The 16483-nt window shown below is 36.7% G+C and overlaps 2 protein-coding genes across 3 annotated transcripts in view; both read right to left on the bottom strand.

The window, feature by feature from the left end:
* LOC107037809 (venom carboxylesterase-6-like) overlaps positions 1-7410 on the bottom strand; it is a 10053-nt gene extending 2643 nt beyond the window's left edge. Inside the window, exons 1-7 of one of the 2 annotated variants that reach the window (XM_015256564.1) lie at positions 7166-7410; positions 5689-5992; positions 4623-4820; positions 3549-3727; positions 1900-2389; positions 762-888; positions 494-705 (exon numbers count right to left, since the gene is read on the bottom strand). In XM_015256564.1, the coding sequence (XP_015112050.1) occupies positions 537-705; positions 762-888; positions 1900-2389; positions 3549-3727; positions 4623-4820; positions 5689-5992; positions 7166-7360 (1662 nt within the window). In that variant the 5' untranslated portion in view covers positions 7361-7410 and the 3' untranslated portion in view covers positions 494-536. Of the gene's footprint in view, positions 1-413; positions 706-761; positions 889-1899; positions 2390-3548; positions 3728-4622; positions 4821-5688; positions 5993-7165 lie in introns of those variants that run through there. The other variant, XM_015256563.1, reaches the window with a different exon arrangement.
* A 1094-nt stretch (positions 7411-8504) lies between these two features.
* LOC107037811 (venom carboxylesterase-6) lies at positions 8505-13389 on the bottom strand. Its single transcript, XM_015256565.1, has 7 exons — positions 13195-13389; positions 12326-12629; positions 11616-11813; positions 11280-11458; positions 10392-10890; positions 8790-8916; positions 8505-8726 (listed from the first exon to the last, which is right to left on the bottom strand). The coding sequence occupies exons 1-7, from the start codon at positions 13387-13389 to the stop codon at positions 8555-8557; spliced, it is 1674 nt and encodes a 557-aa protein (XP_015112051.1). The 3' UTR covers positions 8505-8554.
* Between the last annotated feature and the right edge of the window lie 3094 nt (positions 13390-16483).

Here is a 16483-nt window from a genome sequence, read left to right as displayed (position 1 = left end):
CAAGTCAGCAATGTCGAATAAACGAAAATAATGCACAATCAGATTTCTATAAGAGAAATAGTTTCAAATCGAATGAGGATTTTAAAAAAATTCTTGATGAAATAAAAAATTAGTAGGAGGACCAACGTCCTTGGCGCGGATCAGAAGATGGAGAATTAGATTGATACTAGACAATGAGTTGAAAAACTCCGCGCCAAGAACGTTGGTCCTCCTTCTACTAATTTTTTATTTCATCAAGAATTTTTTTAAAATCCTCATTCGATTTGAAACTATTTCTCTTATAGAAATCTGATTGTGCATTATTTTCGTTTATTCGACATTGCTGACTTGGCTTTCTTTTTCATTCCTTTGTATTTTTCAAAAATTTCTACTTTCCAGTAAGAACCAAACAACACTTTTTCTTGGCGCAGTTTTTTTACAAAAACATGTGTTTTTGTTTTTGTAGGGATCGCATTTACAGTAGATAATTCATAAGATGCTGAGGGAAACGTACAAATAGCCTAGGTATGTTATTACGTCTTCTACAGCGGATGTTCCTAATTTTCCAGTTTATTTTCATCAAAATCGATAGAAGCCCAGAATTTTTCCTCGGCAAAATTTGAACTCGACATCGCTTCCAATCCCTCAGGCCCTGAAATGTGGAGATAGTCCAGATACTCGTTTGATGGGTCCACTCGGGGCCAGTCAATTCCAACGGAGGGCACTCTGAAATCCAAAAAATGATGACCGAATTTATTGGAATTAACTTATTGCAAACATACCCTTTCCGCATGAAAGATTCTATGATGTTCAAGAGAATATTTTGCACGTCTAACGTCGGTTGATCGGTGATAGATTCTAAGCGTGAGTTGGGTATAAATAAAAATACATCATCACCGTGGCTCACACCTAAAAAACGGAATGAAAACGGTACTAAAAATTTTACTCATCAAACACGTAGCGAAGCGGTAAACCGGGTCAAGTCGAATTTGACTTTTGGCCAGTTTTTGATGAAGATCTCGGGAACTAAGAGAGCTAGCAAAATTTTTCTCATGGCCTTTTCTATAACCCTCAATTAGCTCTACAAAAAAGGTCATGACAAAAATTTGTCTATCTCTTTTAGATTACGAGATATTCGTCAAAAACTGGCCAATAGTCAAAATCGACTCAACTTAAGGATGTTTAACCTATCAAGTGAACAACTCAGATGAAAAGAAAAGTAAAATTGACTAAATAAATCATTCATGTTGCAAACAATTTTTCTCATCAAATTAAAAGTGTAATGGCGTACTTTTCCGGTCTGAAAAACAATAATTAAAGAAAATATTCATAGATAATGAAGGACTTGTGACTGCAGTGGTAACAGTCGAACTTTGATCAGGCGACGTCGCACGCTTCGGCTCGTCAAATTTCTGCTACGACTCGCGTAACGAGCGCAGCGCCATTTTTCTCTGACCGCACTTAATTGAAAAATTAATAAAAAAAGATTTAGTGGCCGCAGAACAATAAAACCGGATTTAATGCCACGAGGACAGATTATTTGAGGAACTTCTAAATTGGCATTTCGTGATCATCGATATTTTCACAGTTATCATGAAACGAATGAAAAGGACTGCGCTTTGCTCACAGACGGAGAGAAATATTCAGTAAAAATTACGTATCTTTTCCGTAATTCCGAAGCCAAATGTGGTTGTAGGAAATTGTACGGAACTGTCACGGAATTTTTCCGGAGCGTTCCGTAATTTTTATCTGAATCTCTTGTGAATAATTACGATACCGTCACTTAAATTTTCTGAGTCGATTCCGTAATCGGTGAGTGAATTGTGAATTCCGTAATTTTTATTGAACGAGGGTTAACCTGGTTTACCGCTTCACTACTGAAACCGTCACTGGATGAAATTCGTTCATTTCGAAGCTTACCATAGTTTCCAGTCACATGAAATAAATTGGTCAAACTGATTTTCGACCTGTAACTGTAATAGTAGAACCAAACAGAGCTGCGATTGGCTTTTGCCATTAGCCTGGCACCAAGTGGCGAGAATGATCGATCCCCGTGCATGTGAATAAGTTGCTGAGCCGTTGCAATTTCAATTTTATCACTGCCGAAATAATGTTTTCTAATGGTTGCCGCCACTTGAGCATGTTTCGACTGCGGGATAGTGAAGTTGAAATCGAGTAAATGAGGCGCGATTTCCTCCCATTTTTCATCCAACTTGGCCATTAACTCCTCCTTCTCGAGAAATTCCACGACAGGAAAGAGTCCTTCCTCGGAGACGACGCTCGACGTCCAGGGAACATCAGCGGCATCTCCACTGGCGATGATCTCCACAGGTGATCGATCGATGAATGGCTCCGGTGAGTTTTTCTCCACTACTGGGCCGAATGGAACGTCCGGATTGAACAACCATGGCTGGGGTAGTATAGAATTAAGGAGAGACTACTATGAGTTTTTAAAGTCGGGGGCTATTGGAGTGAGATTTGTCATGAGAGAAAATCTCGTCAGAGTGACATTGAATCGGATTTAGAGACAAAATCGAGGGGCTACTCACTCCATAATTGAGTGACACCATGATTTCGAAATGAAGTCGATTTCGGGTGATTTCGAAAAAATGATTTCGGTGATTTCGAGGTGATTTCGAGGGTCATGGACGGTAATTTCATGATTTCGAATGATTTCATTAATTCGAAATTAGTGATTTCAGGAAAATAAAGTTAATAAATAATAGAGGTAATAATAGAGGGGCAAAACTGGTTGTGTTAAATTATGAAAATCAAAACTAACAATATTAACTGACAAATAATAACGAATTCGTTTGATCCAGCGGTCCATTTTACCATTTTACTATGACAGTGAGTACGGCACTTTATTATTATCGTTGGCAGATGTGTCAATTTCAAAATCACGAATTACTTACACGGTTCGTACTACGCCAGGCCACTACTGATTCCGGTGATTTCATTGATTTCAGAGGATTTCACGTGATTTCAGAGATGATTTTGAAAATAACTTCAGTGATTTCAATGACTTCACGTGATTTCGGAGTGATTTCGAAATGATTTCATACCAGAGTGGCGTCGTGATTTCGGAAGTGAGTAGCCCCTCGGACAAAAAGGTTATGAAATTTCAAGTTTTAAGAAGAATTCACGGAAATTCATAAGTTTTCAGTGAGAGTGAGATGGAAATTTCACAACTTGATTGAATTTTCAGTGGAACATGAATATTCAGAAAAAAAATGACCTAAATTTTCAATTTTTCCCTGAATTTGCCTGATTTTTCTGAATTTTCACAGAATAATTGAACTGAAAAATCTAGTACTTTATTGATTTTCAGATCAATTGAACAGAAAATCAATGAAATATTTGATTTTTCAATGACAATATTTCCTGAAATTTCAGGGGCAAGTTCCACAAATTTTTCCACTAATTATTCTAATTTGTTTTGCACTAATTATTCGCTTTTAGACACATATAATCGATCTTCAAGGCATGAGAAATCTCATTCCAGTAGCCCGCTCCCCTTGAAAGCTCTCAAACTTGATATAATCCAACGGATTGGCCAACGGTTTTACCTGAAAACGACCGACTAGTTGAGTTATGTTTTTAGCGGGTCGTGATTTCAAGCACTCCACCATCTTCTTGGTACTATCCGTTGGACATTCCAGCAGAGATCCCACTTTCTTCCCCTTCTCAAGACTACCTTCAGTCTGCGCCCAATTATCGAGGGCTGTACCACTGAATGACATTCCACCTGCACGAAGAAAAAAGTTATAGAAAAAGTTGGACTATTCCTTTTTATCTGTCATTTATTTTTAGACGCATATAATTTTTCTGTAACGGAGAATGATTTCTTGCCGGACGCAATCGGTAAAATTTCACTTCCGTTCGTACACGGAGAGAAATATTCAATAAAAATTACCAGGAAAAAAACTTAAAAATTACGTTTCGAAACGTAATCTGGGAGCGAAGTAAAATTCAATAAAAAGTGTCAATCCTCACGTAAATTCTACGATCTGTTCCGTAAAAATTACTCATCCGTCCGACGCCTCACGGCTAGCCATGATTCCCCGTGAGGGGGAGATTTTAACAACACGTTCCGTAATTTTTCCGGAACTTTTCGTAAAAATTCTTAAACATCCAAGAATTTTTATCTTCTGAAGCATAATAAGTCTTGAAGTTTCTGTTAGATTTTACAACTTCCAGAAAAATTACGTGACTTTTTCGTATTTTTTCGGTGACAGACCCGAAAATTTACTGAACGTTTCAGATTTATTCTCTTATATTCCTATAGAAATTCACTGAAAACGATTCTCGCTTGCGGATTACGTGAAATGTTCCGTAATTTTTCTTGAATATTTCTCTCCGTGTATATAATAAAATAAAAATAGGTGCAAATAAAAATAACCGGCCGGTGCGGAAAATTGTACTGTACAATAGGGTAATTTTTGCATCTATAGATGTGTTTTTTTACCGAACGAATGGTAAAATATCCTCCACAAACAGGTATTTTATCACTAAATTACATCGCGCTCTACGATTACCTTTCGTACAGTAAAATTTACCACAATTTTCTAGATAATTTTTATCCAACATTTCTCTCCGCGTGTTCATGACCGGATCCATCCATGCCAGGATAAAATTTTTACCTTGGAAAAGGCCACGACTCATGGGACTCAGATAGTGGTAATGAGCACTAGAACCTCCAGCACTCACTCCGCCGATAGTAACTCGATCGGGATCACCACCGAAGTATTTAATGTTCTCGTGCACCCACCGCAGCGCCAGATTCTGGTCCTTCAGACCCATGTTCCCAGGGACAACTGCATCCTCAGTGCTCAGAAACCCTGATTCAATGTCATTAACACTGCTCCGTAATTTTTCAAATCAGTAGCGAAGTCCTCAAACAATTTAAGTCAATTTACTCTTTAGTTCAGTTTTCGGGAAATATTTCCGAATTTAAGGGAGATAGCAAAATTTTCATAATGACCTTTTTTGTAGAGCGAATTGAGTGCTACTAAGAAGGTTGTGAGACAAATTTTGCTATCTCCCCTAGATTTCGAGATATTCATTGAAAACTGGCCAGTAGCCAAAATCGACTTGAACCGTCTGACCACTTCGCTACTGATATTGCAGTAGAGGCTTCGTATAAGGTACTTTATACAGTAGGACAGTAGGAGAGTGGACTTCCGGGATGAATTTGAATGAAATGAATGAATTTTCATTTTTACTGAATGAATATCGATAGCTAATCAATTCATGTATTTAATGTTTTGAATTTGTATCGCCCGCATTCCCTTTTCTCTCTAAACATAACCCCGCGTGATAGAGTGGCAACTGATGTTGGGGGATTGTTGATGGACTCGAGAATAATCACAGACGAAAAATTACGATTTATCGATGGGAAAAGTGAAAATAAAATCGATGTATATTTCCATTACTTGAAAAAAGTGGTGTGATCCCCCCTTAAGGTCATTAGACCCTCATGATCACTTCGTTCGTCCCTCCCGTTTGACCCTTAACACCGTTTGATCCTTATAACTACTCTCTTCCCGTTGAAAATGACTGGGGCCATAGGTATCTTATAAGAAGCCCACGGAACATAAACATTCGGGAGGCAATAAAAGTGCCGAGAGTGGGGGCAGCTCTCGAGCGCTCGGAGCGCGAGGTATCTTATACGAAGCCTCTACTGTATTTGCCACGAAAAATAATTACCTAGAATATTCAAACGATAATTAAAATTCACGAAGACCAAGTCTCGATTCATGAGGTACGATGAACCCTGACCATGGCCGTCTCCGGATTGGAAGGATCCGCCGTAGATCCAGAAAAATACTGGCAGTAGTTTGGACTTATTTTTCGGTGTCTTGGAAGGAGTGTAGATGTTCAGGTACAGACAATCCTCGCTTCCGATTACTTGTTGGGGTAATTTCAAAGACGCGGGTAAGTACTGTACGCATGCACTCCGAGGTCCGGTTGCCTGCAATGTCCCTTCCCACGAACCAAAACGCTGAGGTGGCTGTCATTAATTTTAAAAATTCTTTATTTTCAATATATTTCGTTCATTGATTCAATTAATTAATTGATTGATTAATTAATTTTTATGGGAATCTAAACTAATCTAATTAATCAATTTTTATGATTTTCTGAGCGCGTGAAATAAAAATTCAATATTTGGAACATATTTACTCGAGACTGTAATATTTCAATTATTTAGATAATATTATTATTCAATTTTTAAAAAAATGAATAAGATTATGAAAATTATAAATGCGTTACCTTGCAAAATTTAATTTACTTTTTAATAATCAATGTGGACGATTTTCCTTTACGTGCTTTTAATATAAAAAAATATGAGGACGTCTTTGGGCTCGTCGTCAGCGTGCTGGCCCTATAAACCAAAGCGTCCCAGTAGCGCAGGTTCGAGTCCCGGTGATGAAAGATTTTTTCATCGCCGGACAACGAACCCAGTGCATGTGGAGTTAGTTATGTGGAGTTAGATATAAGTTTAGAGGCAAGTGCGGGTAGGGAATTAGGCTGGGGTACCGCGTAGGTACTGGGACGGGTAGGTAAAAGACCACAACGGTCATACCATCTGGCACCACCCAATTTTTATAAAAAAATATTGTTTTCAAGTACAATATATTATTTTATTTTTTATAGTAACTTAAACAGGACAAAACATTACTCCAATTTAATTGATACAATTACTCAAAGCTTCAAATGACAAAATGATAAGAAAAGTAATTGACTGGCCGGTCATGTCAGAGGTTGATTTTGAATAAAATTTTGAATATGAATAAATTTGTTACGATTCCGAACAAATGATTTTTCTGGTGGAAATGCTCGTAATTTTCAAAAATTGCCATTTTTCAATTATTTTGTTATTCTTCCTGCAAAAGTAAACATAATTTTTTTTCAGACATCTAAAACGTCTTCTAACGGTTCAATATCAAGATACAAATTCAGACCTGCAGAGTTTGAATAATAAAATCATTGTAAAATTTTCGGAACCTCAGGCCCAGATGGAAGCTCTGATGTTCGACTACAAAAGTAGAAAAGCATTTCATTGGAGAAAAAATAGCCAAAGTACTCGGATATTCTTGAGCCATTGAAAATAATTTATTTCTCTCATTAAACAGAGTCAACACATTAGGAAATTTTTCTCTTAATGTAAAATACAATTTCCTACCTCAAATCTCAGGTCTCCCACTGGCGATTTTCCGTATGGAATTCCCTCGAACGCCCTGTAACTACGCCCGTAACTACTTGTTTTATAGAAACCTTGGACGTTCCCTAACGGAGTGTTGACCAGCAGATCTGATTTTTTGGCACACACCGCATTCGTGAAATGAATTAATAAGAAAACCTTCAGAAATGCTGACATCGTGTCTGATGCTACTCCACGCGGATATTTTTTTTTTATTCCACATCGGTTTATTGACTACCAGATCTTGTCGACGTGTATTGAGTTGTCGCTTGTTCAAACAAACGCGATAGCTATTATTTCAATTGGTGGAGGTCGCACTTATCGAACGCAATTATTATATACTTACAAAGAAAAGAGATCGTTATCTTTGTCATTAAAATCTGATGAGGGGCAAAATCTTTCGCTGTCCAAGTTTGAAGGGCGCGGCTGACGTCTTGTCAAATTTTCAAACAATTAAATCTCTGAATTGTTTTAAAGCCCGGGTGGATTATCTTTCGAACGTGATCTTGGTTGTTTTTTTTATTTTGAAAGTCTGAAATGATCACCAATTGCTGCTCAGTTTTACGTACACGCATGAAAAAATTCAATTGAAAACATTGCGAATTCGCTAGAAAATTTTATTGCAATTCTATAGGATTTCTATTGGAATTCTATTGAATAATTCTATTTGCTTTTTGCGCTGATTCTATTGGATATTCGATAAGAAAACGTCAATAGATTTCGAATTTCTATTTGGAATTTTCTCTTGAGATTTTTTCTATAAGAATGCTTGGATCAATTTGCTAAGTTTTTTCCACTGGGAGGATTGAAATCATGATGTAATTCGAAATTAATGCCTTTTTAATTCGAAGTCAATGGATGATATCACTGGAGATACGGAGAAACAATAAAACTATAGTTTTGTAGAAATTCGGTTTATTTTTTTCTTGTTTTTTAATAATATTTTTAACTGCGAGCATATATCAGTAGCGAAGTGGTAAAAGGGCTTAACTGCATTTTTTTCGAAATTCGTAATATTGGGGGAGGGTGGGGTAAAATGGACACTTTTTGCTTTTTTAAAAATATTTCTCAGTCAGAAACAGATTTATCAATTGAGCTCAGTCTAAACTCGTCACAAAGGGGAAGAATTGTCCTTTCAATTGAAAAATAAAATTATTTTATTTCATGAACAATTCAACACGTCATGAACATTTTAAAAAAAGTCAAAGTGTCCATTTTACCCGCCCCTTCCCCGGTATTACCATTTGAAAATTAATATTTCATTGTGATTCACGCAAAAAGTTTTATTTTTTTTTAAATGCACTTATCTCCTTTTACCACTTCGCTACTGATATTATCGTCGGTATAAAAAAAATAGAAAAATTCTGAGTTTCACACGTTTTGCAGTTTATTCTCATCAAAATCCAGCGACGACCAGAATTTTCTTTCAGCGAAATTTAAGCTCGACATAGCTTTCAATTTTCCAGGCCCCAAAATGTGGAGATAATTGAAATACTCTTGTGATGGGTCTACCGTGGGCCAGTGGATTTCAGGCGGGGGTGTTCTGAAATGTAATGACATTAAGAAAATTGGATATCTAAGAAATATCAAGCCATTCGGCACCTACCCCCACTTCATGAAGGATTCTATAATATCCAGTAGAGTATTTTGCACATTCAAAGTTGGTTCATCCGTAACCACTGGTAATCGAGGGTTAGTGATGATTAGATTGTAGTCATCGCCGTGACTCACACCTGAAAAATAGGATGATTAGATTTTTCACTAATTTTTTCATTCAGTTATCATTCGATGACATAAGAGAACAAATTCAATTAAAAATCTCATCGAATTCGATTGGACATTCGGTTTGCCTTCCGTCGATTCTATTGAAGAATTCGGCAGATTTTTTGCGCGTCCTGTTTATAGAAAATCTTTAATAGAAACTATTAAAAAAAACATCAATAGAATTTCATCTTTCTGTACACTTTTTCTATTGAGACATTATCTCCAGAAAAAATCAAACAAAAAAACTTTGAGGAGAAATTTAAGCCGATGAATTTCTATGAAAAGTATAGAAATCCAATAGAATTTTTTAGTGAATTCGCTACACTGAGAGAAAAATTTCCTAATACATAGACCATATTTACTTGAGAGAAGTAAATTATTTTCAATGGTTTCACAATTTTTTTTCATTCAGTTATCATTCGATGACATAAGAGAACAAATTCAATTAAAAATCTCATCGAATTCGATTGAACATTCGGTTTGCCTTCCGCCGATTCTATTGAAGAATTTGGCAAATTTTTTGCGCGTCCTGTTTATAGAAAATCTTTAATAGAAACTATTAAAAAAAAAATCAATAGAATTTCATTTTCTTGTACACTTTTTCTATTGAGACATTATCTCCAGAAAAAATCAAACAAAAAACTTTGAGGAAAAATTTAAGCCGATGAATTTCTATGAAAAGTATATGCATAGAATTCCAATAGAATTTTTTAGTGAATTTGCTACACGGAGAGAAAAATTTCCTAATACATAAACCATATTTACTTGAGAGAAGTAAATTATGTTCAATGGTTTAGATCTCATCAGACTGTTTGTGGTTCACGGAGCTCAAATTAATTCTCATTTATCACTATCGTTGCGCATTATATCATGAATATATTACATATCGAAATATTGGAACTGCATAACAAAAAAATTATGAAAACAATAAATACTTGAAGATGACGATTCTTCTATGCGATTTGAGTGAGTTCATTTACGACAAAATCATACTTGATTACAAGAATATTTTAAAGCATGAGACCTTTCTCTCGGGCCACGTGAGATGAGATGAATGGGAGAATTAAACGATTGAAGAAAAATTACTTGTCTCAAGAAAATATGTTTTAGATATTAGAATTTTTTTCTCCGTGTTGGTTGTTCTACAAGTTTGTGCCCTCAAATAAATTCTCATTTATATACTATCGTTGCGCATTATATCACGAATATATTACATATCGAAATATTGAAACTGCATAACAAAAACATTATGAAAACAATAAATACTTGAAGATTCTCGAAAAAGGTCTCACGCTTTAAAATATTCATGTATTCTTGCACTCAATTGCAGCAAAATTACTTGTCTCAAGAAAATATGCTTTAGATATTAGAATTTTTTTCTCAGTGTGGGTTGTTCCACGAGTTTGTTCACACATAAATGAAATTCTCTCATTCCGAAACTTACCGAAGTTTCCAGTTACATTAAACATGTCAGTCAAGCTGAATGTATTCCTGTAACTATAGTAATAGAACCTAATGGGACTGTAAGTGTTTTTGGCCATCAGCATAGCAGCGTTCGCAGCATCTGCCGTAAACAGCCGATCCCCAATCATGTGAATGAGACGTTCGGCAGTCGCTCTTTCAACTCTATCACTGCCTAAGTAATGTTCTCTGATGGCGGCAGCGACTTCAGCATGTCGGGACTTTGGGATAGTGAAGTTGAAGTCGAGTAAATGAGGCGCGAGTTCCTCCCATTTTTCATCCAACTCTGCCATTAATCCCTCGTTCTCGACGAATTCCACGGCAGGGAAGAGTCCCTCCTCGGAGACGACGCTCGTTACCCAGGGGACAGGGGCAGCACTTCCGCTGTCGATGATCTCCACAGGTGATCGATCGATGAACGGATCTGTCGAGTTTTTCTCCACCACTGGACCAAATGGGGTGAAGGGATTCATCAACCATGGCTGGAGAGTAATACATTCAGACAATTTTAAGATATAATTTTTTCGTACTGATCTTCACTTTTCCTCGTCCGGGGATTGGTATTGGTCTTTCCCCAAACTCGTAAAAGTGAAAATCACTACGAAAAAATACCGTTCGCGGCTAATGCCGTGGGGTATTTTCACTCGCGTGATTGGCCAGTCCTCGCCTTCAGCTCGGACGCCAACGAGCGAGAGCGAGCGGAGGGAGCGAAGCCTCCCGGATTGGCGAGCGGAGGGAGCATGGGGCGGAGCCCCCTAGTCCTTCATAACATTCTGCATCATTTATAATCAAAAAGGGCGTGAAATCCACTGACTATCGGCGGATTTTCCCTCATTGTTTTTCTATCCTACGTTATATCGGATAATTTTACCTGAAATTGTTGGGTCAATGCAACTATGCCCGTTGCAGGTCGAGATTTCAAGCACTCCACCATGTCTCTAGTGTTATTCGTTGGGCATCCCTGTAAAGATGCCAGTTTCCTCGCCTTCGCAGCACTCTCTTCAGTCTGTGCCCAACAATTGAGGGTAGTGCCACTGAATGACATTCCACCTGTTCAACGATAGTAATGAAAAATGTGGGACCCAGAAAACAATTTTTGCCAATGCCATCTAAAATTTAACAGGACATCGGCAATTTGTCGACAAATTGTCGACATACTGTTTGCTGGGGAGTTATCGGAGGTCAAAGTTGCGGGTGAAAATTGTACCTCTAAAAAGGCCAGAACTCTTGGGGCTCAAATAGTGGTAATGAGCACTGACACCCCCAGCACTTCCACCAGCGATAGTGATCCGTGCGGGATCGCCACCAAAGGACATAATGTTGTCGTGGATCCATCGAAGGGCTAGATTCTGGTCCTTCAGGCCCATGTTGCCAGGCACAATTGCATCTTCAGTGCTCATAAATCCTGAGATAACATATTGTTTTCCCTATTCATTCTTAATTTCATTTCGAAGTTAACGAACTCATGTGCGAAAAAAAAATTCATAGAAAAGTCTAGTGAATTCCCTGGAAAATTTCACTATGGATTTCGGTTGAACTTTCTATAAATATTCAATTGAAAAAATTGATAAAATACGATTCTTCTATACAACGTTTTCTATTGAGATATTTTTTGGAGAAATTCCTCGGTGTAAATCTTTTATGATTTTTTAGTAAAAGAGAAGAACAATTGAATGGAATAAACTTATGAAATTCACGTCGAGGAATTTCTCTGAAAATGTCTCAATAATCAGTGAAGTTCTACTGGTTTTTCCTATGAAATTTTTTCATACGTGCACATTTATTTCAGTTAAAATATTTGAATGATCTAGATGAAACGGATAAAATATTTAATTATTTCAAACAGACGATATCTTCGTATTATTTTTTTTCCATGGGAAAGTATTTATTAATTTGCTGCGGATGAACCAGATTTACCTAAAATGCCCAAACGATAATTGAAAGTCACGTAGATCAAGTCTCGATTCATAATGTACGATGACCCCTGAGAATGACCGTCCAAGAATTGGAATGCTCCCCCGTGAATCCAGAAAAACACTGGAAGTAGTCGGGATCCCTTTTTCGTTTCATTTGAGAGAGGAGTATAGATGTTTAGGTATAAACAGTCCTCATTTCCCACTACTTTTCCAGGATACCCTGCCCCAAGCACGTACTGTGTGCACATGCTCTTAGGCTTGGTTGCCTTCAAAGTGCCCTCCCAGGAACCGAAGGGTTGCGGCGGCTGTCGTGGAGAATTCAATTTGATAAATGTAGTTTCGTTGTGTTTTTTATTTTGGGGCGTGTCAGAAAATATTTGAAATTTCATGGATAGTTGACTAGTAATTTTGAAGAGAGTGTCATTGAAGTCTATTCACTTCATGAAAATTTAATGAAATTCAAAATTTCAGAACAGCAAAAAGACTAGAATTTTCAATTCATTTGAATTTTAAATAATAACAAGAACATTCAAAACCACATTGCGTATAGATTTTAAATATATTTACCTGAATTTTCCTGATTTCTATTAATTATTTGAGGAATAATGGAATTAAAATTTACAGTTTCCATGGATTGTTCTATAAAATTTAGAATTTCCATTGTCGAAATTCACTAAAATTTCTGTGGAACTATAATGTAATAAACATTCCCAAAAAATGCACCGGGAATTCCAAGCACGTCGAAATCCTGTCTGTATTCCGTTTAATTTCCCTTTCAAAAAAATCTATCCTAACCACGAGAAAAATTCAAAAAATGTTGATTCTTCTACTCTATTTTTCAGTTCATTACTTCAAATTTCTTGTGATTACCTCAAATCTCAAGCTATGCACTGGCGGTTGGGCATATGGAATCCCCTCAAATGCTCTGTAACTGCGGCCGCGGCTACTAGTTTTGTAGAAACCTTCAACATTTCCTACCCGAGTGCTAACGAGCAGACCCGATTCTTCGGCAAAAAGACTACTCGCCGAGCTGATGAGTAAGAAAACTGTCAAAGTGCTCGCCATGATTTCCGACGGTCGACCACAAACGTGTAGTGCCTCAAATCATCTGCATGCCGTTTTATATCTTCTGCTTTATTGATATTAGATTATTTCGCAGCGTTGCCATCCCTCCCGCCCTACCTCTTTCCCACAGAAATCACCCATTTCTTGATGAATTCGACGTTTTTCGTACGTCATAGTATATTTCGTAACGAGTGCAAAAAAATGTTTTTTGGCGAGTGGGAGGTTTATATAATCCCACGAGCTAAAAAACATTTTTTCACGAGTTACGAACAATATTTTTCATCACAATGCGGCGGAAATTGAACTTTTAGGCACGCGGAGTTCACTTTTCGTCACAGCGTGATGAAAATTAATTATTGTCTCGTAAAAAAATTTCGTGATCTCCGAGAATCTTTTTTGCTTCTGAATGGAAGAATTATTGTCCATTCTTCCAATGTCTTGCGCACCATCATTCCCGCCATTTTCGTAGTGCTTAATGTCGATTTACATTCTGCACGGAGAGAAAAATTCAATAAAAATTACCAGAAAAAAAAACGTAAAAATTGCGGTTCGAAACGTAATGCGCGAGCGAAGTAAAATTCAATAAAAAGTGTGAGTCGCAACTAAATTCTACGATTTGTTCTGTAAAAATTAATAACCACCCGTCTGATGACTCACCGCTGTGGGGACAAGTCGTTTCGTCATTTTTCCTCAACGATTGAGAAATTTTACGGAACGAAACGTAGAAATAACTCACCAGCTTCATAAAAATTGTTGAATGTTCAAGAATTTTTTATTTTCGAGGCATAATAAGTCGGAAAGTTTCTGTAAGATTTTACTTCTTCGGGAAAAATTACGTGACAATTTCGTACTTTGTTCGATGCACGGAGAGAAATGTTCAGTAAAAATTACGGACCTCACAATTCACTCACCGATTACGGAATCGACTCAGAAAATTTAAGTGATGGTATCGTAATTTTTCACAGGAGATTCAGATAAAAATTAGGGAACGCTGCGGAAAAATTCCGTGACAATTCCCTAAAATTTCCTACAACCACTTTTCGCTTCGGAATTACGGAAAAGATACGTAATTTTTATTGAATATTTCTCTTCGTGTGATGAACCTGGAAATTCACTGAACGTTTTAGATTTCTTCTCTTCCATTCCTATAAAAATTGCCGGAAAACGATTCTCCACTGCGGATTACGTGAATTGTTGCGTAATTTTTACTGAATATTTCTCTCCCTGCATTATTTTATTTTTCTCCCATTTCGAGGGGGCGAAATGGGCACTTGATTTTTTGTTTTACATGTAAAAACTTCATTTAATTGTTGATGAAATGGATTTTTTTTCCTCGGAGAATATACTTCTCAATTTATTCCTGAGTTATGGATATTCTGAAAAATAGTGGAAATTTCCGTTTTGCCCCACTTTCCCCTGATTATTGAAGGGGAAGGGGAGGGAGAGAAATTTCGGGGAGGACCTGGCAACGCTGTTATTTCAGTATTAACGAAAACGCAAATAGGTTGTGCGAATAAAACATCGCTTATCTGGTGAACTCGATAATTTATTCAAAGAAAGTAGCTCTGTTCTGTTTTCTGATGAAAGTTATCTCTCAGACGAATACTTAATTAGCAAAGAAATGATGAGGCTTGAAAAATTTAATGGGAAAACAATTCTATTCGATTTTTATTAGAATTCTGTCTAAATCGTAGTCGGAATTCTGTTCGTTTTTTCTCATTTCTGACAGAGAAATAGTTCATAGACTACTGTCAATCAATGGAAGAAGCTTTTTCCACTGCATTTTGTTTCGCTCTTCATTGTAAAATCAAAGAAAAAATAATTAGAAAAGTCATGCCCAAAACTTCTCATAAAAGTGAATAAATTCACTTCTCGTAAAAGTGAATACAATTCACTTTTACGAGAAAAGTGAAAAGAAGAAAAATTTCTTCTCTTCATCGGAAATTCCGGAGTGAAATATGAAAATTTTACGGAACTGTCACGGAATTTTTCCAGAGCGTTCCGTAATATTTACTGAACATTTCTCTTCGTGTTTCTTGAAATAATTCTTGAGCTCCTTATACTAAACGTACGAAAAAATGTCATAGAAAAACCTAGCGAATTAGTTAGAAAATTCTATTTCATTTCTATTGAATTTTCTATCAGTTTTTAACAGGTTATGAGGGATTATTTTGCAGCCTATCTGCAGATTGTTTTTCTAAAAGGAATATTTTTTGGAAAATGTTCTATAAAAAAAATTAATGGAAATCGGGTTGTCTACACAACTTATTCTACTGAGATATATTCTAATATATTAATTCCCCGCCCCTTATTTTCCAAGTTCTTTTGTTTGATTTTTTAAGGATGTTCGACACCCTTTTAGCCAAAATTGACGTTGTTTTCATTTTTCTGGCAAATTATCGATGGGAGTGACGTGAAAAAATATAACGATTTTGTGGTTTGTCATTCTTTAATGGCTCACGAAGTTGCGTAGTGGTGCGATAATTTTCATGCGTTTTTTCTACAGTTTTGTGATTCTTTTTAAAAGTTTAGAGAAAACGCAGGAAAATGTTCGCACCACCTTAAAATTTCGTCAGTCATTAAATAATGACAAAACGCAAAAACGTTATATTTTTTCACGTCAATTCCATCATAAGTTTGCCAGAAAAATTAAAAAAACGTGAATTTTGGCAGAAAGGGTGTAGAACATCCTTAATGGAAAGATGAGAAACATAGAGTGGAAAAAGTTATAAAATTTATGGCGAGGAATTTCTCTGAAAACGTCTCAATAGAAAAACAACGTCCCAATAAAATTTCTCGTGCCGACACTGGAATTTTTTCCTAGCCGTCACTTTGCGCGTCTTTTCCCGCGCTAGCACTAGAATTTTTCTAAAAAATTTCTCTCCGTGCAGACAAAAATTTTCAACAGTGTATCCGTTGCAGTAAAAAATCCCCCAAACCCCTAAAGAGTATCGTGAAGCCATATATATTTAACCGCACGGTAGGCGGCCAAGCATTTCGGTTCGACTCTATTAATAGGATTTTTGAACGTTTCTAGACTTTACTCTGGCTACATACGTGAATGCTCGACACAAGAGTGCTCAGACCTATTGAA

Source organism: Diachasma alloeum, unplaced genomic scaffold, assembly GCF_001412515.2.
Source record: "Diachasma alloeum isolate Michigan unplaced genomic scaffold, Dall2.0 Dall_scaffold_00271, whole genome shotgun sequence".
In the NCBI taxonomy this organism is placed as follows: Eukaryota; Metazoa; Arthropoda; class Insecta; order Hymenoptera; family Braconidae; genus Diachasma; species Diachasma alloeum.
Note: the sequence above shows the minus strand (reverse complement) of the source record. Positions and strands in the feature narration are given on the sequence as shown.